The 23,461-nt window shown below is 45.2% G+C and overlaps 1 protein-coding gene and 1 long non-coding RNA gene across 3 annotated transcripts in view; one reads left to right on the top strand and one right to left on the bottom strand.

The window, feature by feature from the left end:
* Positions 1–18,612, bottom strand: part of PARP12 (poly(ADP-ribose) polymerase family member 12) — a 39,904-nt gene extending 21,292 nt beyond the window's left edge. The window contains exons 1-5 of one of the 2 annotated variants that reach the window (XM_023184853.3): positions 17,430–18,015; positions 13,111–13,246; positions 12,061–12,358; positions 9,862–9,963; positions 2,085–2,208 (exon numbers count right to left, since the gene is read on the bottom strand). In XM_023184853.3, coding sequence (XP_023040621.1) covers positions 2,085–2,208; positions 9,862–9,963; positions 12,061–12,358; positions 13,111–13,246; positions 17,430–17,755 — 986 coding nt within the window. In that variant the 5' untranslated portion in view covers positions 17,756–18,015. Of the gene's footprint in view, positions 1–2,084; positions 2,209–9,861; positions 9,964–12,060; positions 12,359–13,110; positions 13,247–17,429 lie in introns of both variants that reach the window. The other variant, XM_023184854.3, reaches the window with a different exon arrangement.
* LOC111521451 overlaps positions 18,119–23,461 on the top strand; it is a 23,183-nt gene continuing 17,840 nt past the window's right edge. Inside the window, exon 1 of the long non-coding RNA XR_002724961.2 lies at positions 18,119–18,310. This is a non-coding gene — a long non-coding RNA (uncharacterized LOC111521451). The remainder of the gene's footprint in view (positions 18,311–23,461) is intronic.

Here is a 23,461-nt window from a genome sequence, read left to right on the forward strand (position 1 = left end):
GAGTGCAGTGGCCGGATCTCAGCTCACTGCAAGCTCCGCCTCCCGGGGTTTACGCCATTCTCCTGCCTCAGCCTCCCGAGTAGCTGGGACTACAGGCGCCCGCCACGTTGCCCGGCTAGTTTTTTGTATTTTTTAGTAGAGACGGGGTTTCACCGTGTTAGCCAGGATGGTCTCGATTTCCTGACCTCACGATCCACCCGCCTCGGCCTCCCAAAGTGCTGGGATTACAGGCTTGAGCCACCGCGCCCGGCCCATTTTTTTTTTTTTTTAATAGAGACAAGATCTAGCTCTGTCACCCAGACTGCAGTGTCGTGATGCAATCATAGCTCACTGCAGCCTCAAACTCCTGGGCTCAAATGGTGCTCCCTCTGCAGCTTCCTGAGTAGCTGGGACTACAGACATGCGCCACCAGGCTCAGTCAATTTTTTAAAAAAAATTTTGTAGAGACAGGGTCTCTTTACGTTGCCCAAGCTAGTCGTATATTCCTAGCCTCTAACAATCCTCCCACTTCAGCCTCCCAAAGCACTGGGATAACAGGTGTGAGCTGCTGTGCTCGACCCACAACTTATGTGCCTGACACTGTTCTGAGTGTTTTATGTATATTAACTCATTTAATTCTCAAAATAACCTTATGATGTAGAAACTATTATTTTGTATACTTAACATATAGTAAAACTAAGGTAAAATGAGATTAAGTAATCTGGCCAAATTTACATAATTAGTAAATAAGTTTGAATGAAACTAGTCAGAATTTCATTCCAAGGTTCTTTCATTGTTTGACAGAATGATAAAAGGCACTGATTGGCTTCAGCTCAGCTAAAAGTCTGTTAACATAAAGAGTCTGTTTAGATTTCCAGGGCAGCCACTGAAAAAATAAAAATTCAGTCTATAACATCCAAACTAGTAAAGGCAGAAAACCAAATGAGGAAAACAAATCTAAGAGAAGATCAGAAAGAGAAAAGAAATATACAAAAAGCAGGTCACAGTGACAATTATAATGAGTAGCAGAAATAAATCCAGATCCACATGTAATTGGGCATTTGTGCTTCCTCTGCCAGGAAGTGTCTGACTTTGCAGTCTGCCCATTTGGAGGGTAGAGAATTTGAGTGAAAAAGGCCAGACACAACAGTACATACCGTGCGGTTCTATTTATATGAGGTTCAAGAACAGGCAAGACAGAGATCTATGGTGACAGAGGTCAGAACAGTGGTGAATGATGGGAGTGGGCACTGACTAGAAGGAGATGGGGTGAGGAAAACGATCCGTATCTCAATCAGAATGCTGGCTACACAAGCGTATGCATTTGTCAAAACTCAATGAACCGTATGCTTAATATTTGGGTTCTTCGCTGTGTGTAAACTTTGCCTCAAAAAGAAAGCCTGCGGTGGTATGTGAGCCGTTTAATCCTCCTAACAGGAATAATTGGTTTCACATACTTTACCAATAGCAATTTGCACATAATTGCACTCTATAAGTGGAAATTTATTTTATACATTCAAAAAGTAGGCTCAAATTCTCTTCTTGGCAACATATTTCAGCAAGTTCAATGCAAAATATGTTAAGTATCTGAAAAGAAGCCTATCCAGGAATCCCGTTTACTCTGAATTGACTGAGGGAAAATACTAGGACATGCTTGGGGAAAAAAAAGTTAAAGATTAAACCATAAACAGCAGTTCAGCGGTATGGCTGTATAGGCCAAAGGCTAAAATTTCACAAACAGAAATAATCACCTCTCCCTTTTCTGTAATAATGAGTATAGATGTACATGATCAATCCCAGCACCAAATAATTGAGAACTTAACACTTGCCTTGGTAGCATCTTCCCCTTTCCCCATTGCTCCTGTCTGAAAGGAGAGGGAGGTGGGAGAACAAAGCCACTAAACTGCCAGTACAAACGCTGACTTCCAATTCCAGCCCAGCTTCTACCTCCAGACTAGGCTGCTCAGAGAGAGGGAGAGAGCGTGTTTGACAGCCACACATGCGCGCAAGGGTTATCAAAACTAAACACTGCTGTTTAAGCTGAACTTCCTTCACCGCACACAGAAGCCCAGGCACAAAACACAGATAAGAGACATATTTCCTACCTTTCTATTTTGGGATTGCAATATGCCTCTTCGATAAGTTCCATTTTGTCCAAATCCTTCCATTTGCCTCTATCCAAGAATTGCCATCGATACGGCAAATGGAAATGAACTCTATGGCACTTATCTGAAATAAAAACATAAAGGAGTAAGATAGCTTGGCGATACACAGCACGCCCTAGCCTTGTGGTTGTCAACAGGTGTGATGCTGCCCGCTGACCTGGGAACATTCTGAAAATGTGTGGTGGAGTCTGTTTTTTCAGTGCAGGCGTGTCTGAGCATTTAGATATGGAAACTCTTTTTGTATTTTATTATATACATTATATACATTACTATGATGTATGTAATAGTAATGTCCCTTCTAAAACTCACGTTACAACTTAATCGCCAATGTGATAGTATTGAGCAGTAAGGCCTTTAAGAGGTGACTGGGTCATAGATGAATGGATTAATGGGTGTATGGGTTATCATGAGAGTGGAACTGCTGGCTTTATAAGAGGAAGCAAGACCTGAGCTAGCATGGTCAGCCCCCTTGCCATGTGATGCCCTGCAGCACCTCAGGACTCTGCAGTCCCCACTAGCAAGAAGGCACTCCTCAGATACAGGCCCTTGACCCTGGATTTCTCAGCCTCCATAAAGGTAAGACATAAATTCCTTTTCTTTATAAACTATCCAGTTTCAGGTATTCTGTTATAAGCAACAGAAAATGGACTAAGACATACATCTTCCTTCTTTATGCCTCACTTTTTAACAGGACCTTACTATATTTTTATTTTTTTTATTTTTGAGACAGGGTCTCACTCTGTCACCCAGGCTGGGGTGCAGTGGCACAATCACGGCTCATTGCAGCCGCAACCTCCCAGGCTCAGGTGATCCTCCCATCTCAGCCTCCTGAGTAACTGGGATTACAGGTGTGCACCACCACACAGCTAATTTTTGTATTTTTTGTAGAGACAAGGTTTCACCATGTTGGCCAGGCTAGTCTCGAACTTCTGGCCTCAAGTGATCCACCCATCTTGGCCTCCCTAAGTATTGGGATTACAAGCCTGAGCCACCACACCTAGCAATTTTTTAGAAATATGTATGTTGATGGTTTATATCATCTATGAATTTTATTTAATGAGAGTAAGAAGCTGATCATGGGAAAGTCAAAGGTCTCATCACTGCAGGGGGCAGTCTGACTCCTCAATATCACTCTCCACGTGGCAGGTGGATGGGCAGAGATCACAGCAAAGATGGAGCCAGATTCATCTCTACCAGAAATCCATCCCAACCCAATACGTGCAACTGAAGGGAGGTCAGCAGCATGGTTACAGGCTTCTTGCTGCTTCTGGCTAACAACATGCTCACTCCTTCCTTGACACACTCCCACCAACATCCACACAATGGCCCAGACCTATGGGTTCCAGTGAGCTACTCCCCTCACCAACCCCATGTTCCTCCTGGGCAGCCAGATACTCACTTCTCCCATCACTCCAAGTACACGCTGCCTGTCCTGCCTTTGCTGGTGCCTGCCACCACCTGGAACGCCACCCACAGCCCCTCCCTACCTGTCAACAGCCTATGTGAGGTTCAGCTACATCCACCCAGAGGAGCGTCAGGAGAGGACAGGGAGAAAGGAGAGAAAAAGAATGAGATGTTCTTTGTACTGTGACATGCAGCTGGCTACCTCCAAGATATCTGCTCTAAGGCAGAAAGATAGAGAACAAGGTACAGAATGCCTCTATTTGGGTAAAAAATAGAAAAAAAAATATGATTAGGGATATTCTCACTAAACACACACATGCACAAATTATTTCTTGCAGAGGGAAGTTGGTAGCTGGAGACAAAGTTATGAGCAAAGACTTCTGTCATTTTGGCATGTTTTGAACTTTGAACCACAAGAAGATATAACACATTCCAAAAATTACACATCTAATTAAGTGAAAAAGGTAGAAAGCCATGCTCGTGTGCATGTGTAATAAGGAAACTGAACAGACACATACCCTTGTACATGTATAAAGTCTCGATGGGAGGATATTCAAGGAATGGATAATTGTAGCTGTTTCTTGGAGGGGACTTGAGTTCTGGAGAAAACTGGTGTGAGGGGGACTTATTTCTTACTGAGTGTCCTTTGTACATTTTTAATTTGTATTTCAAAATAATAATGAAACTAGCTAATTTGATACTCGAAAAAAATTAAAATTTTCTAAAATCGTGTGCATTCTTTCAGGCACATCTCAATGCCACTTCTTTCCCAGGCTCTGCAAAAGCACCATGGTGGGGGAAGCACCACGGAGGAGGGTGGGAGGGTGCCTGGGCTTGTCACAGACCAGGTATTGGGCCAAGCAGACAGGGCAGAAGAGAATGCCAGGCTGAGAGGACTGAGGGAACAAGGTGGAGACACCTAAGCAAGGAAACTCCTCTAAGTTCAACAAGGCTGGACACAGCCACACCCGGGACTAACTTGTCCAGTTTGAACATGGACATCTCACTAGGTCAGGGAACCTCTTGGACTCTCTCAACCAGGTGTGTATACAACAGATAATTAAGGGGCTGGGCCAGGAGAGACAAAAATAGATATGGTCCAAGGTCATGACCGAGTTCCTGTCCCCTCCCTGAAAGGCACTAGAGGAAATGATCAGCGTTGAGAGCAGAAGGTCTCCCCAGGGCATCCCAGTATTCAAATGCTTTAACTACAAACCCCAGGCACAGGTGTACTATGGACAGCCTGATACAGGCTCTCCCTGCAAGCAGGCACATTCTGGGGAAGGTGCGCTCCATAGCGCCCTCCAGGCTGATGCTTCCTCGGGAAGGACATGGGGGCCAGGGGAAGGCACTACAATCAAACAGCAGGCCTGAGGCTTCCATTCTGAATCAAAGTTGAGCTACAGACCACACTGTTCACAGGTGGAAGGTGCCCAGGACAGAAGGCACCACGTAAGGCACTGCAGCCACAGCAGCTGGTGAGAGCCTAGTCCCAGCACAGCGGTAGAGACATAAGGTCCCTTCCCTTGTCCTGGTCTTCCTGTCCCCTTTCTCAACTTCTTTTCCCTACTTCTAAAGTTCCCTACCTCACTTAGGCATTCCAGGGGCTTTCTAGGAGGTGAGTCATAGAAATCAAATCAATTTGGCAGACAAAATACTGTATCCACCCCAGCAATTCCTCCCTATAGTCCTTGAAATAACAGGCCAGAGAGAAGAATAAATCCAAAAGCACTGGAAAACAATAAAAAATACCATCAAAAGATCAGAATTATTCAAGAATTGCTAGAACTATGGAGCAATGAGAATCAAATAGATAGAAAAAGAAGAGAGAAAAATGCAGACAAAATATGCAGAACACACCACAGAAGTAGAAAATATCTGGGGTCATCACAGATTCAGAGTCTGATGAAGCCAGGAGCAAGAAAGATACCCAGGCCAATCCCAATGAGAACAATGGGAGCCCCTGGCACAGGCACTCCCTTGCCCTAACTTGCTTGCATGAAGGAAGCTTGCTGTGCACTTCCTAGTTAAACTAAGTGTGAACGTAAGAGTTACAGCGAGAGAAAAGCAAATGAGATGGCCACCAAAGCCTCCATCCCAGTCCTAGGCTGCATGCCAGCCTCCCATTTCACCAAGCAGAACCTTCTGCCTCTTCCCAACCATCACTAGAATGAGGGCCTGGAATGCAAATCAGCCCCATGGAAATCAACCAACAGGCATACGGGATTCTCAAGCACCAACGTGACAAGACAACCAAGAATCACTCAACACATGAAGGAAACTAATTCGAAGAGAGGCAGCAACTCACACAGAAGCAGCGATACCTAAGGAGAGAATGATCAGAGTTAAAAGAACAAGCATTCACAGCTAGACTTCAACCTAAAAGCCTAGCCTCTGAAACTTCTAGGAAAAAACCATAAAAGAAAACATTTCGTAGGCTTAGAATAGGCAAATATTTTTAGGACACAAAAAACACAAACCATGAAAGAAAAAAATATATTATCTGGACATCACTATTAAAATACCTGTTCCTCAAAATACACTATAAAGGAAGTAAACATGAAAGACTGAGAGGATATACTTCAGTATAAATCACATACAAAACACAACTCAATAATAAGACATCAAACAACCCAATAAAAATGGGTATAACAGTCACAAAAGACCAATACTGTATGATTCCATTTATATGAAATATTCAAGCATATCTATAGAGACGGAACCTTCATCTGTAGTCATTAGGAGCTGGAGGGAGGGAAGAATGGTGGCTGACTGCTAATGAAAACGGGGTTACTTTGAGGGTGTTGAAAATGTTTTCATATTGCCTATGATGATGGCTGCCCAATTCTGTGTTAATATTACATATATAAGTGGACTTCAAAAAGTTCATGGAAAATGGAATTAAAAGATAAAAAATATAAACTTTATTTCTCAAGATAAGTTCCATCAAGTTCAGGACACTTTTGTAAAAGATGATACCAGCCATTTCATCCACCCATAAAGAACTGAGGGTCCCAGGAATGTAACCATGTCAATCCAGTCGTTTTTTTTTTTTTACATTATTAACTGAAAAAAAAAAAAAAAAAAGGGTGCCCTTTAAAGATTTTTTTTTTTAGACAGAGTTTCGCTCTTGTTGCCCAGGCTAGAGTGCAGTGGCATGGTCTCGGCTCACTACAATCTCCACCTCCCGGGTTCAAGTAACTCTCCTGTCTCATCCTCCCAAGTAGCTGGGATTACAGGTATGTGGCACCAGGCCTGGCTAATTTTTGTATTTTTAGTAGAGATGGGGTTTCACCATGTTGGCCAGGCTGGTCTCGAACTCCTGATCTCAAGTGATCCACCTGCCTCGGCCTCTTGAAGTGCTGAGATTATAGGCATGAGCCACCATGTCCGGCCTAAAGATTTTTTAAGATTAGAAAACAAAAAGAAGTCCGAAACAGCCAAATCAGGACTGTAAGGTGGATGCCTATAGATTTCCCATTGAAACTCTTGCAAAATTGCCCTTGATTAATGAGGAATGAACAGGAGCCTTGTGGTGGTGGAGAAGGACCCTCTGGTGAAGCTCTCCCGGCATTTTTCTGCTAAAGCTTTGGCTTTCTCAAAACACTCTCATGATAAGCAGATGTTATTGCTCTTTGGCCCTCTAGAAAGCCAACAAGCAAAATGTCTTGAGCCACCCAAAAAACTGTTGCTGTGACTTCTGCTCCTGCTGTGACTGGGCCACTTTTCCCTTTTAGGATCCATTGCTTTGTCTTCAGGATCCTACTGGTAAAGCCATGTTCCAATCTCCTGTTACAACTCTTCAAAGAAATGCTTCAGGATGTTGATCCCACTTGTTTAAAATTTCCATTCAAAAAAGTTCTGCTCTTGTCTGTGCTGATCCAGGCAGAATGGTTTTCGCACTCATAGAGTGGAAAGTTTGCTCAAATTTAATTTTTAATTTTTCTGGCAGATTGTATAAACTGAACTAATCAAGATGTCTGGTGTCAGCTACTATCTGTGCTGTTAATCACTGGTCTTCAATTAAGGAACAAACAACATTAATTTTTTCCTCACAAATTGATGTGGATAGCTCCATCTTTAACATTCTCTCATCCCTTCTTAAAGTGACTTACTCATTTATAAACTGATTTCTTTGGGACATTGTCCTCATAAACTTTTTTGCAAAGCATCAATGATTTCGTCATTCTGCCACCCAAGAGTCACCATAAATTTGATATTTGTTCTTGCTTCAACTACAGCAAAACTGATGTTGCTTTGATAGGGGCTCTTTCCAAATTGATGTCTTATCCTTCTTAGTGCCTCAAACTAGATCCTGTTCAGATATGTTATTACAAGTTAGTATGAATTTATTTTGGTGCAAAAGTTTTGAACTCCATCCTTAATTTTTTCATAATATGCATTTTCCATGAACTTTCTGAAGACCGTGTGTGTGTGTATGTGTGTGTCTGTGTGTGTGTAAAGCTGTTACATAAAAAATAGGCAAAAGATTTGAGTAGATACTTCACAGAAAATATACAAATGCCCCAAAAGTACATGTAAATAAAAGTTAAACATCATTAATGATCAGGCAAATGCAAATTAAAACCATGAAACATCATCACTCACTGATTAGAATGGCTAAAATTTAGAAGACAATGCCAAGTGTTAGCAAGAATATACAATAACTGAAACTGTCATACGTTGCTGGTGGGAACATAAAATATCATTATCTATTTTGGAAGACAGTTTGGCAGTTTCTTACAAAGTCAATCACATGACATAACCCAGTAACTATGTCTAGGTCTTTACCCAAGAGAAATGGAAACATATATGTTGTATTTGTAAAAGCCAAAAACTGGCAACAACCCAAATGTTCATCAACATATGAACAGATACACAAATTGTATTCAATCATGCAATGGAATACTACTGCGCAACAAAAAGAAACAAATGATCCATACGCCAGCATGACTGAATCTCAAAAACATGCTATTGAGAGAAGCGAGGCACAAGATAATACACTGTATGATTCCATTTATGTGAAATTCTAGAAAAGGCAAATCTAATCTATAGTGACAAAAAGTAGATCAGGGATTTCCTGGGGGTGACAAACTAGGGGGTGAGGATTAATTATAAAGGGGCACAAAACAATGTCTTCGGAGGGGGTTCTATATCTTGATGGTAGAGATGGTTACATGAGCATATATACTTAGCAAAACTCAGAACTATACATTTAAAATGGGTACACTTTATCTTGTGTAAACTACAGCTCAATAATATTGCTTTCAGAATACACATATATATGTATATATAGAGCTCATGTTCTTTGATCTATCATTCCATTCCCCAGAATCTATCTATGGAAATACTCACATATATGTACTTGAATGCTCAATGGAACATCATTATATTCAAATACTACACACTTGTTTTTAAAATGAGGTGGACTTTCACATACTGGCATGGAAAAAAATCTCCAAAATACAATGTTAAGATGCAGGTTGAATAATAACATTATCACATGCTCCTATCTGCTTAAAAATAGGTAAAACAAATATCACAACCACACAGAAGTGTTTATCTTTTGGCAAAGATGATGGAGAACTTCAGGCTTCACTCTGTATTACTGAACTGTTTTACAGAGTGAAACTATTCATGAATTGCTTAGGGAGTTTTTAAAAACTGAAAATGAACCAAGAAGTTTTGGTGGTTGTCAAGGGGAGTCACCAAATTTGAGAACAAACCTTTCTTCAGTCAAAGCCCAGGACAGCATTTAAGAAGAAAACAAAGGTTTAGTGAAAATACAGACACACACATGCACACCAGAATTGCTGCTTCTGATAAAAGAGAGATCACTGGATTGCTCACTGGATCAATACAGAAGAAACCCCCAATTTAAACAACTACTCACGCTCCAAGAGCTAACACAAGTGTTTCCTTCACAGTGAAGTCCTTTCCAGTTTCGAAGGGAGCTCTCAGCCTATCATTACCCTTATCTTTGTTCCCACCAGGCTGAGCAGTTCCCTGTCCTGTGCAGGTCTGTGACTTCATGCTAAGCTGACCAAGTCTCAATACTTGACACTCATTTGGTGCATGAACCAGTTATGTTCCCAAAAATGATCCACATTTAATTTCTAAAAACTCAAAGAACTGCTACCATCTTCAACTCCCCAACAAAATACCTTCAGAATTGGTTTTGCCAAAGTGCCAAGCCCTGACCCTCTCTGGATGGGGTAGAGGTTTGGTAGGGGGTGACTTCAGAGCACAGCTCTGGGAATAACAAGCAGTTACCCCTCCCACAAGGGGGATGAAGGAGCCTCCTCCAACTTACCTTGAAAGCTACAACTTTTCCGGATATGGTACAGACAGATCTGATCACCCTCCTCCTGGCTAAGAGTGTTTGGGGACACAGAACCTGAACTGTCTTTTCTTTCTGCAAAGAAACACCACAAACATATGTCAGCTTCTGACATGGGGTACGAAGGAGAGTTAAAGAGGATTCATTCAGCTCTCTGCACAAAAGTGGGCAAGGCAAGCTCACAAAGCCCTATCATGTTTGGGGTGAAAGTGCTCCTACACAGGTGGGTCCTCTACTTTTTAGTGACAGGCTGGCAGCCTGAGGCCACACAGCTGCTTGCCAGATCCAGGACTCCATGAAGGGACTCCTTTCTCAACTCTCGCTGTCCACCCAATTCACTAGAAGACCCATTTAAAAACACAAGTGCCTGATTCTGCAATAGACTGACTTCACCCCAGATTTAATCAGAACCTCCAGGGGTGGGGCTTGGGACACTTTTGTAATAAGGGGAGAACCACCGTCTTACATGTTGAGGCATCTTACAATTCCTTCTATGCCTAAGGTTGATGACCCCTGAGGGCAAACAGAGGGCTACTTTTTATAAACTAGATTTAAGGCTATATAGCAAATATTCATTAATGAACTAGCAGAACTGGGTACTAATACCAAAAAAAGAGTAATAAATACAAAGTCCACATTTCAAAATGAAGCCCCTTTAATAAATTTTAGGTTAATTATCAGGATCTAAATATAAAAAGGGCACATAAATCCTTTCTAGTTTATCTTTACTAGCACCATGCCAATGAGTCTTTACCTACGACATTTACTCTCACCCAGCTACCCCCAAATGAACACATAAAATTAATTTGTAATCCCTATTTAGTGTCACTTGTCATTTTGTTATTCATCTTCCCTTTTCTTTTTATAAGCCCCTGAGATATTTCACTCGAAATCCAGGTCTATGGGACCCCGGAGGTCATCTCCCTCTCTCCCCACGATGGTGACTGCCCTTGAAGCTGGTATCACTGGGCAGCGGATCCCTCCTCCCTCTCTGGCAAGGCTGTAATCCAACTGTATTCAAGGCTTTAAGATACTCTTAAAGATCTATTTAATACAAAACCTGTCTACTTCTAGGCTTCCTACAACTGAAAGAAATCAACAAAACATAACTGAAGACAATGTAAAGAAAAAACAAATACAATGGACAACTTTTAAATATAAAAGTCAAGTACACTTAGAGTGGTGCATTTGTTTGCAGGCAGTCCTGGCATGCAACTGACATTCTAGGAAGCACTCTGTTAAAACTGTAGCCACCACTACAGCTAACTGAGCAGGTTGGATTCTGCTCTGAGGGGAGGAATGTCTCAGCTTCGCCAAGGAATAACCAGCGCCCAAGACAGTGCCCAGCATGTGGCAAGCACACAAAGGTGCTGAATGAAAGAGTGGATAACAGAACGGCCAGCCAACAGCTGATACTGTGAAATCCAACGGATGCCAGTGTATCATAATCTCCCTGACAGACCACATTATTCAGCTGCCCAACAACAGGTACTCAAGAAATGCTTATTAAATAAAAATTTCTGCTCGAAATTTGCCTGTCACTAAACCTGACAGTGTTTTTTTTAAAAAATAAGCATCCTAGCACATTCATTCATTCAACAAACATCAGAGTACCTACTGTGGGCCAGGCACTGTCTAGGTGCTGGAGATGAACAGGGAACAAAGCAGACAAATTTACAAATTTACAATGACTCAAAAACTCTACTTATTCATGGCAGGAATACAGCCAATGCCATAATTAAGGTATGCTTCTTTCACTCATTTTGTAAAATCAGAATACAACACAAGGGACGCTCCCCAGAGCTGTCAGCACAGCATTCCTTACTTTGGGTTCCTTCCTGAAGGACATGCTCTCGTGGGGGTGGAGAGAGGGGTGACTGCACAGGGGGAGGAGCCAAGTCTCCCATTTCAGTGCAGACTAGGCCTATTCAGAATTCACTCACTATCAATAACAATTCACATTTGTCTAGGATGGCTTGCTTGATCATGTCTATGATTTCACCCCTGCACCCCTTGCCTTGTTAGGAAAGCATCATCAACTCCATTTTACTAAAGGCAGCACCAGACTTGCCCAAAGTCACACACTCCGTGTAATGGCTAGCTAGAATCCAGGAGCCCCCAGTCCAGGACCTCCCATGCTCCCCACCAGCCTTACCTTCCCACCAGCCTTACCAGAAGTCCCCTGTGGGACAAAAGGAGGAGGCACTCTGCTGGGCGCAGAGCTCTGATTCTTGATGTCATGTGCATTTCTATAAATGGAAGGCAGCCTGCTCACCAGGTCTGAGCTCATACCCAACTTCTCCAATTTTTCCAGATTCTCAGAATTAGAGAAATCATGGGATCTCTTACAGCTTGTGCCAAACTTGCATTCCCCCTGTAAAAAATACTGGCAGATATGGAGCTTGATGCACTGTTTTTGAAAGGCACAAGAGCCATGGGGTCCATCTCCTTTGTTGTAATGCTGGCAAATCTGTTGACAGACAGGAAAAAAACCACCAGTTCAGGAAGGTCTCACACGACACCACCTCCCCAGTGGCCAGTCCACTAGAGAGAAAGGGGCTTCACAAGCTGTGATTCCATCATCCACACAGAACACAGCTATAACATCCCTCACTCTAGATGATGGCTGCTAACAAATGCCCTTGGCTAAAATGGGAACCAAGTGGAAAGGAGACTGCACAGAAGCAGCCCCTCCACTGGGAAAATCTAAGAACTTCAAAGTGACTACAGCTGCTCCTTTCACATGAGACGATGCACATCAAATGGCTACATCCTAAGGACTGCTACAATCTACCTATACTCTTCCCCCACTGACTCATCAATTCTCCCTTCCCCAGGCCCCAGTTTTCTCTGAGTTCTCTATTCTACAATTCAAAGTCAAAGAGGCTCTGAGGGCTTAAAGCATCTTAGAGAAGGCCAAATACCACCCTTTCATTTCTCAGTGGAGCACACTGAGAGGCTCAGAGAAGTTAAAGTATCAGCCCTAATCACACAGCTATCCATGGCATCTGGCACATATGTTTGTGGAACTGGGTTGTTGGTAAAGCCGACCCTTGAACTTCAATCAACTGCTCCTTCTGCTCCACATCCCAAATTTCTGCATGTGGGAACCAGACCAGAGACCACTAAGGGCCCACCCATTCCACTCACAGTCATTACATTTCTCAAGATACAGGAACATCCCCAGGGAGCTGTGAAACCCAGACTTCCCCTGGCACTCACTTCTGGCAAAAGCCAGGGGTCGTTCTGAAACAACAGTTGGCATAGCTCGTTATAGCTCAGGTGGTCAACGCCATGAGTTCTCAGCACACTCAGGTTGTGTTCAGTTGTCAAGCTGTGACTATTCCTACAGTTCTTCCTGCAAAGAAGCAGAGCTGGTGTTATATGTTGAATGAGTCTCCTCAAAATTCCTATGTTGGCGTCCTAACTCCCAGGACCTCAGGATATGGCTCTATTTGGAAATCAGGTATTTAAAGAGGTAATTAAGTTAAAAAGAGGTCAACAGGGTGAGCCCCAATCCCACATGACTACTGTCCTTATAATAAGAGACTGGGGCACAGACACACACAGAGAGAAGACCATGTGAGGACATGGTGAGAAGGTGGCCATCTACAAGCCAAGGAGAGGGGCCTCAGAAGAAATCAACCCTGCCACCTTGATCTCAGACTTCTAGCCTCAAGAACTGTGAGAAAATCGATTTCTGTTGTTTAAGCCTCCTAGGACTTTGTTATGGCAGTGCTGGCAAACTGAAAGCTGCTAAAATCAGTCTTCATGACAATTTTTCAGGAACACTTCCTGATAGTGTTTATAAGCACCAGACCAGCATGTAGGCTGGACACGGTAGCTCACACCTCTAATCCCAGCGCTCTGGGAGGCTGAGGTGGGCGGATCACTTGAGGTCGGGAGTTCAAGACGAGCAGCCTGACCAATATGGAGAAACCCTGTCTCTACTAAAAATATAAAATTAGCTGGGTGAGGTGGTGCATGCCTGTAATCCCAGCTACTCAGGAGGCTAAGGCAGGAGAATCGCTTGAACCCAGGAGGTGGAGGCTGTGGTGAGCCAAGATCACGCCATTGCACTCTAGCCTGGGCAACAGGAGCGAGACTCTGTCTCAAAAAAAAAAGAAAAAGAAAGAAAGAAAAGAAAAGAAAAAGAAAAACCAGCATGTCTATACGACAACAACAATTTACCAAGGAGGAGATGGGGCCTTGCAAGGTCTAAGGCCCAGGACAGCACCTCTGAGCAAGCATCTGATGAGAATGACAAAGGGGAGTTACTACACAGCAGTCAGTTGGTAAGCAGTTAATCACAGGCTGAATCAACAAGCACGGCATCTTATCATTACAGGTTACATACGTGCATGCATGCAGGCGTATAAACACACACACACACAGCCCTGAACCCAGTTCTTTTTTTTTGCTCTCTTCCTCCATTCTTTCCATCCACAAGTATCTGATAAGCACCAGGGTGAGTCAGACACTGGCACCATGCCCTGAGAACCCAAAGATAAACCTTTAAATGACTATCTGAGTCACCAGGGCCCAGAAGAGTCAGGCCAAAAGCATTTGTTTGACTCTGGCACTGCCATGCCTCCTATGTCACATCTCAGGAGAATGCTAAACCCCGATCCACCCCAAACCTGCACCTTTTACAGAATCCCCCAGCTCAGTAAAAGGCAACTTTCCTCTCCTACTGCACAGACCAAAAACCCAGAAGTCATCCTTGCCTGCTCTCTTTCCCTCATCTAGTGGAGGTGACAGACATAGAAGGGACTCTGATATGGAGTGGCAAGTGCAATGTCAGCTGTGGTCAGAATCCGTCAGCGCAGAGCGGAAGGGCACCTGAGCCAGTCTGGGCTGGGAGAGAACTGGGGAAGAAATCAGGGGAGCATGCTGGATGGCATAAAGTCTGAGTGGAATACTTAAAGGGTGAGGAGGAGACAGCAAGAGGAGAAAGGAAGAACATTCCAGAAGAGAGGCAAACAATTTGGTGCTGCCAGAGCCAAATATATCTAATAAGTGTAATGATGACTGATGATGACAATGATAACGACTACTAAAATTTATTGAGCAACTGCCAAGTATCGGGGATTGCCAAAATGTTTTATGAGTTAACTCATTCAGTCCTCAACCAGCCTGTGAGGGGAGTAATATCATTAACTCCACTTTGCAGATGAGGGAACTGAGACCTGGAGGTAAAGTCACTTGCCCAAAGCCACCAGCTAGCAAGGAGCAGTGCCCAGATTGAAACAAGGTGGGCTGGATCTTGGGACTGTGCCCTAGACCACCAGGCTCACTGCCCCCTGAGCAGAGGACCAAGAGCCAGGGACCCAGGACTCCGTACCAGCTCTGCAGCAGGACTGATGACCTTTTTCTAAAAGAACTGACCCTGCAGTTCAGGAAGACAAGCAGAGTCACAGGGGAAGCAGAGAAGTGCAGCCAACCACACCTACTCTCCCTAAAGTGAGTCAGAAATGGAAGGTTCAAGAAATTCACCTGTGTAAACCACAAGGAAAAGAAAAAACTGAAGAATGAAGAAAACTCAAGGTCCTCTGAGCCAGTAAGTATCACACTCCAGATTTCTGAGACAAGTCAGACCTGAAGCCACATTTTGGTAACTAGCTTAAGAACAGGGCTGCCATCCTTATTTTACCAAATATGAACATTAAACAGATCCAGCAGTTACCCCCAAGAGTGGCTCCATCCAGCCACTATTTGCTGTGTGCCTTCTTCCTCGTGGGCTGTTGTTCCCTGCCCTCCCCTGGACTGCCTCATCCCTGAAGGCTGATTTCCCCAGAGTTCCACCCTCGGCCTCTTTTCAGGCCTCAGACTCTACCTCAGATCTAATCCACTCCTGGGGCTGTGGCCACAACACACACCACCCAGTATTTCCCAAACCAGCCCAGCGCACTGGAGCCCTGACCTTCCTACCAAGCTTCTGACCTGAACAGCTGCCTCATGGGCATGCTTCCAAACTAAAACCCTCTCTTGCTCTCTCAGTGAACAACACCCATGCCATAGTAGGAATAGAGACTGAAGAGTCATCACCTCTCTGATATCCTCTCACCACACCGTCACCAACCCACCTCTCCCAAATTTCTCACACACACAGCCCTTGCAAAGTTCTAATCTGGATACTTCCAGACAGCTGCTTCCTAGAGACTACATTTCCCAGCCACCCTGCATCTAGACAGGGTCAGGAGACAGCTTCTGGTCAACGGGATGTGGGTGAAAGGAAATCCACCACTTCTAGACCTGGCCCACAAAAACCTCCCATGCAACTCTCTTTTCAATCAGCCCCCTAGAACTGGATACCTAGGCTGGCCTCAAGAGCCATGCGCTGAGGGGCACAGAGCGGAGGTCAGTCAGCCTGGATCCCTGAATGACTGTATGGATCAAGGCCCCCCACCCCATGCTCACTGCTGGGCCTGACATGAGCAAGAAATATCTACTCTATTAAGACAGACAGACACACACACACACACACACCAGGGAGCCAGCAAGAAGGAGGGAGCAGGGGAGAAAGGAATTATCCTACATGACTAGCTTCCCAGTGGTTCCCCACAACATCCTCCCTTAAATTGGCACTCACACCACTACCTAAGACTTCCTAAAATGCAAACCTGATGGTTGCTCTCTCCTGCCATTTTACCCACCCCATCACCTTCAGGGTGAGGCCCAAATTCTTATACATAAACCTCAGCAATCCCTTCCACACATCCCACTGACCACGTGCTATGCACAAAACATGAACGCTAAGTGCTGGGGAGACAGCTAGGGCCTCTGCCCTCAGGGAGTTTCCATTCTATTGGCAGGTGGGTGCCATGAGGAAAACAAACAGTTCCCTGTGACCAAGAGTAAGGGGAGGAAAAGCCCTCAAATGGGATGTGATCTTTAGATTCAGGCCTGAAGGATTAACCAACAGGGCCAACCAAGAGCAGGAAGGGCACTCCAGGCAAAGGCTCCCAGACATGCTCAGGCTCCCAGAAATACCCAGGCTGGGGCGGGGGAGGGGGTGTTCCAGGCACAGAAGGGTACCGAGCGGGCAGGGACCAGTGCCCCAGGACATGTGAGCGATGGCAGGGAGCTTGCATTTTCCAGTTTGTAAGCAGATAAATAGGGTTGAACGTGGTTTAAAGATCTCTTCCAGCTGCTGGGCAGAGAAAACCTTCATTGTCTGCTCTCAAAGCTGGCAAGGGGGGACCCGCAGCGTCGTGGACTCCCCTAGGCCACGGCCTCCCTACCTCCCTACCCCACACGGCCACACCCGGGTGGGGAACACCCGGCACTACCGCGCTCTATGTAAATCACTCTCTCTCCCCAGGCGTCTAGAGGACCCCACTCGACCCCGAGTCCCTCGCACTGTGCCAGATACTTAGCAGGTGCTCAATAAACGCTCCCTTTAGTGTATCACGGGGCGAGGCCAGGGCAGAGCCATCTAATTGTATGCTCAAACTTCAAGTAGGACTCCCAAGCGGGCTGGAAGTGCTTGTGGGCGCGAGGGGCCTCCGCCCGCCGTCACTCCCGGCTCGGCGCCTTACCCGGCTCTCAGAAACTTGCAGGCGCCATAGACCATGAACTTGCAGAGGTGCAGCTGCGCGCAGAGCCCCACGCAGCCCGGCTTCGAGCCCTGGTGCGCGCGGCACAGGCGCAGCGGCGACGCGGCCAGCACCACGCGCTCCTGGGCCGCCGCGGCGCCGCCCGCCCGCACCGCCACCACGAAGCGGCCACGCTGCCGCAGCAGCCGCTCCAGCGCGTCGGCACTCAGGCCCATCCGCAAGCGGCGCCGCAGCTCGGGCAGCTCCAGGGCGCCCCCGGCCGCGCACAGCACCTGGGTCACCTCACCGACGACGCCGGCCTGGGCCATGGCCGCTGTGCCTGCGCCCGTCAGACCGCGGGTGGCGCGACGCGGACGGCGGCGGACGCTGGCTGGCGGACGGCTCTCGCAGGGTGGAGGCGCCGGCGGGAAACGAAACCGAAAGCGGCCCCGGGCCGGCGAAAAACACAACCTGTGCGCCCTCGCCACGCCCCCGGCCCGCAGCTGAGCGGCTGCGCCTTCCGCCTCAGGGCCCCCAGCTGTGAGGCCGCCGCCCGACGGGAGCTCAGGAGCTCGTGAGTTCGGGCGTTCGGCCTGGCTCGCGGGGGCCAGTCCCTAGGCCCTGAAAATGGCTTCCTTGGATGTTTGAGGGACCAGGAGCCCCTAATTTCGCGATGCTCCGAGCGCCTTCAGTCAGAGGGAGCCTCGAGGGCGGCGGCAGCGCTGCCGGAGCCAGCTGGACGCCGCCGGTTAAAGCTGCTCAGCGGTTAAAGCCAAGCCAGGTTAAAGCCGAGCCAGGGCTTCGGTAGACGGCTCACAGAAACAGGGACAACTGACGGGATCCCTCACCCCTCGAACAAGTGACAAAAGCGATCACTCCGCAATGTAAGACGGCCTTAATTAAATGTTCCTTTCGCCTCGGTGCATCAATGAGTTCCTTCATTTAAATATAAAAGGGTATGTTCTTTAAAAGAACAAATCCGTGAGCCGAGATCGCGCCACTGCACTCCAGCCTGGGCGACAGAGCTAGACTCCCTCTCAAAAAAGAAAAAGAAAAAAATCCGTTACTCCCAGCCCCTGATAAGTAACGATTGAACAAGTATTTTAGAAGACCCGTCAGAGCAAAGGACCCTCTCACACGTATTGAGAGCAATGCGAGTTGTTAGAACCCTTTGGGGAAGTAATCCAGGAATAGCTATTAAAATTGAAAACGCACGTGACCTTTGACCCAGCGACATTTCCTCTCGGAATCTTCCAGAAGTAAAAGGAACAGTAAATAAGTTATGTGTGAAAGTGTTACTGGGGGAGCCCTACCTGGGAGGTAGGGTTAAGTGGGAACAGTGTGGCTAATCTTTAAAGACTATTATGAAGACTGTTTTTTTTTTTTTTTTGAGACGGAGTCTCGCTCTGTCGCCCAGGCTGGAGTGCAGTGGCCGGATCTCAGCTCACTGCAAGTTCCGCCTCGCGGGTTTACGCCATTCTCCTGCCTCAGCCTCCCTAGTAGCTGAGACTACAGGCGCCTGCCACCTCGCCCGGCTAGTTTTTTGTATTTTTTTTAGTAGAGACGGGGTTTCACCATGTTAGCCAGGATGGTCTCGATCTCCTGACCTCGTGATCCGCCCGTCTCGGCCTCCCAAGCATGTGTTAAATCTCCGTGTGCGGATCTAGAGGGACAGACAGCCATGATGTGGTGTTAAATGAGAAAAGATGTCTGTACAGAAATGTCTAAATAATCAAGTTGAATGATCAAGAATTAATTTTTTTTTAAAGTCTAATAAAAAGAGAAGCCTGTGTGTATGTGACAGGACATTTTTGAATAAGCACGGGGAAAGATGAAGAAACACACAAGGGTGGTTGAGAGGAGGCAGTAAGAGGTACTAGGAAAATGGAAAAGGAAAGATGAGAGGCAGAAGGATTATGGGGGGAGAGTGCTTATGGTATAACATTCACTAAAAATGAATATAAAAATCTTAACTATAGGCCAGGCGCAGTGGCTCACGCCTGTAATCCCAGCACTTTGGGAGGTCAAGGCAGGTGGATCACTGAGGTCAGTAGTTTGAGACCAGCCTGGCCAACGTGGTGAAACCCCGTCTCTACTAAAAATGTAAAAATTAGTCGGGTGTGGTGGCGGGCGCCTGTAATCCCAGCTATTTGGGAGGCCGAGGCATAAGAATCACTTGAATCCGGGAGGCGGAGGTTGCAGTGAGCCGAGATCATGCCACTGCACTCCAGCCTGGGGGCAACAGAGCGAGACTCTATCTTTAAAAAAAAAAAAAAAAAAAAAAAAAGGAAATCTTACCTGTAGTATTACTACAAAAATGTAAATAAAAAAAAGTGTATGGATAAAGACTAGATAGTAACATGGACGAACGAAAATGAATTTAATTAGAAATGGAATGAGGGGTTTTCTCTTTGATTTTAATTGTGATTTTAATGTTTTCATTGTATAAAACGTTAATTTTGTTTTTGTTGTTACTGTTTTAGAGACAAGGTCTTGGTCTGTCACCCAGGCTGTAGTATAACGGTATAATCATAGCTCACTACAACCTGGAACTTCTGGGCTCAAGCGAACCTCTCGCCTTAGCTTCCCAAGTAGCTGGGCCTAGAGGCACGTGCCACCATGCCCAGATAATTTTTATATTTGTTTGTAGAGACACTGTCTCATATGTTGCCCAGGCTGGCCTCAAGCAGTCCTCCCACCTCAGATTCCTAAAGTGCTGAGATTACAGTGAGCCACCACACCCAGCCTAATGTTAATTTTTAATTTAAAATGTTAGGCCGAGTGCGGTAGCTCACACTTGTAATACCAGCACTTTGGGAGTCTGAGGTGGGCAGATCACGAGGTCAGGAGTTTGAGATCAGTCTGGCCAACATGGTGAAACCCGTGTCTACCAAAAATACAAAAATTAGCTGGGCCTGGTGGCAGGCACCTCTAATCCCAGTTACTCAGGAGGACAAGAGTGAGACTTCATCTCAAAAATAAAAAAAAGAAAGAAAAGAAAAGAAATGAAGGAGAAATTAGTTCAACATCTGGGTTTTCGTAGGAACAGTTTTTATTGATTGCTCTTATTTCCTTTGTATGGGTTTTACTTTCTAGTTTCTTTCCAAGTTACATAATTTTTAGTTGAAAATTGGACATTTCAAATAATGTGCCAGATAAACAAAAGCTGAGGCTGTTAGTTGCTAGCAAGGAGAAACACTAAAGAGAGTCTTTGGGGCTGAAAGTAAAAGACACTAAACAGTAACTGGAATTCTCATGAAGAAAGAAAAGCACCAGTAAAGGTAACTACATAGGTAAATGAAAAAGACAGTATAAAGGTATTTTTTGTTTGTAACCGCCCTCATCTGATTTAAGACAAATACATAATGCAGTAATTACAAATGTAAGTTGATGGACAATGTTTTGAAGATGTAATTTGTGACAATAATGGCAGAAGGAAATGGGGAAGGAAAGTGAAGCCACAGAGAAACAGTTTTTAAATACTGTGGAAATTAAATTGGTATTAATCAAAACTGGATTTTTATAAATTAAGATGTTGCTGGTAATTCCTAGTGCAAGCAATAACCAATAAAATAAGTGAGACCAGGCACGGTGACTCACGCCTGTAATCCCTGCATTTTGGGAGGCCGAGGCAGATGGATCACCTGAGGTCAGGAGTTCGAGAGCAGCCTGGCCAACATGGTGAAATCCATCTCTACTAAAAATACAAAACAATCAGCCAGGTGTGGTGACAGGCACCTGTAATCCCAACTACTCAGGAGGCTGAGGCAGGAGAATTGCTTGAACCCAGGAGGTGGAGGTTACAGTGAGCCAAGATCGTGTCACTGCACTCCTGCCTGGGCAACAGAGTTAGACTCCATCTCAATAAAAAAAAAAAAAAAAAGAAAGAAAAGAAAAAAAGAAATGATAAGATAATTTAAATGGCACACTGGCAAATATCTATTTAATACAAAAGAAGGCAGTACTAGAGGAGTTGAAAAACAAAAAAAGACAAAAGACATAGAAAAAATAGAAAAATGGCAGACAAATCCTACCTTATTAGTAATTACATTAAATGTAAATGGATTAAGCTTTCCAATTAAAAAATAGAGATGGGCATAATGGACCAAAACAAACAACAAAAATAGAAAACATGACCTAACTATATGCTGCATTCAAAAGATACATTTTGGATTCAAAGACAAATAGATTGAAAGTAAGAGGTAGTGTGAGGCGGTTCCAAGATGGCCAAATAGGAACAGCTCCAGGCTACAGCTCCCAGTGTGAGCGACACAAAAGACGAGTGATTTCTGCATTTCCAACTAAGGTACTGGGTTCATCTCACTGGTGCATGTCGGACAGTGGGTGCAGCCCACCGAGCAAGAGCTGAAGCAGGGCGAGGCATCGCCTCACCTGGGAAGCACAAGAGGTAAGGGAATGCCTTTTCCTAGCCAAGGGAAACCATAACACACAGCACCTGAAAAATCAGATCACTCCCACCCTAATACTGCACTTTTCCAAGGGTCTTAGTAAACAGCACACCAGGAGATTATATCCTGTGCCTGGCTCAGAGGGTCCCATGCCCACGGGGCCTCCCTCATTGCTAGCAGAGCAGCCTGAGATCTAACTGCAAGGTGGCAGCAAGGCTGTGGGAGGGACGCCCACCACTGCTGAGGCTTGAGAAGGTAAACAAAGCGGCTAGGAAGCTCGAACAGGGTGGAGCCTACCGCAGCTCAAGGAGGCCTGCCTGCCTCCATAGACTCCACCTCTGGGGACAGGGCATAGCTAAACGAAAGGTAACAGAAACCTCTGCAGATTTAAATGTTCCTGTCTGACAGCTTTGAAGAGAGTAGTGGTTCTCCCAGCACGGAGTTTGAGATCTGAGAACGGACAGACTGCCTCCTCAAGTGGGTCCCTGACCCCCAAGTAGCCTAACTGGGAGGCACCCCCCAGTAGGGGCAGACTGACACCTCACACAGCCGGGTACCCCTCTGAGACAAAGCTTCCAGAGGACCGATCAGGCAGCAACATTTGCTGTTCTGCAGTATTCACTCTTCTGCAGCTTCCACTGCTGATACCCAGGCAAACAGCGTCTGGAGTGGACCTCCAGCTAACTCCAACAGACCTGCAGCTGAGGAACCTGACCCTTAGAAGGAAAACTAACAAACAGAAAGGACATCCACACCAAAACACCATCTGTACGTCACCATCATCAAAGACCAAAGGTAGGTAAAACCACAAAGATGGGGAAAAAACAGAGCAGAAAAGCTGAAAATTCTAAAAATCAAAGCACCTCTCCCCCTCCAAAGGAATGCAGCTTCTCGCCAGCAACGGAAGAAAGCTGGACGGAGAATGACTCTCTGACAAGTTGAGAGAAGAAGGCTTCAGACGATTAAACTTCTCAAAGCTAAAGGAGGATGTTCAAACCCATCGCAAAGAAGCTAAAAACCTTGAAAAAAGATTAGATGAATGGCTAACTAGAATAACGAATGTAGAGAAGTCCTTAAATGACCTGATAGAGCTGAAAACCGTGGCACAAGAACTACGTGACAAATGCACAAGCTTCAGTAACCAATGTGATCAACTGGAAGAAAGGGTATCAGCGATTAAAGATCAAATGAAGGAAATAAGGTGAAAAGAGAAGTTTAGAGAAAAAAGAGTAAAAAGAAACTAACAAAGCATCCAAAAAATATGGGACTATGTGAAAAAGACTAAATCTACATCTGATTGGTGTACCTGAAAGTGATGGAGAGAATGGAACAAAGTTGGAAAACACTCTTCAGGATATTATCCAGGAGAACTTCCCCAACCTAGCAAGGCAGACCAACATTCAAACTCAGGAAATACAGAGAATGTCACAAAGATACTCCTTGAGAAGAACAACTCCACGACCCATAATTGTCAGATTCTCCAAAGTTGAAATGAAGGAAAAAAGTTAAGAGCGGCTAGGGAGAAAGGTCAGATTAACCACAAAGGGAAGCCCATCAGACTAACAGCAGATCTCTTGGAAGAAACTCTATAAGCCAGAAGAGAGTGGGGGCCAATATTCAACATTC

This window comes from Piliocolobus tephrosceles, chromosome 8 (assembly GCF_002776525.5).
Source record: "Piliocolobus tephrosceles isolate RC106 chromosome 8, ASM277652v3, whole genome shotgun sequence".
NCBI classification, from domain to species: Eukaryota; Metazoa; Chordata; class Mammalia; order Primates; family Cercopithecidae; genus Piliocolobus; species Piliocolobus tephrosceles.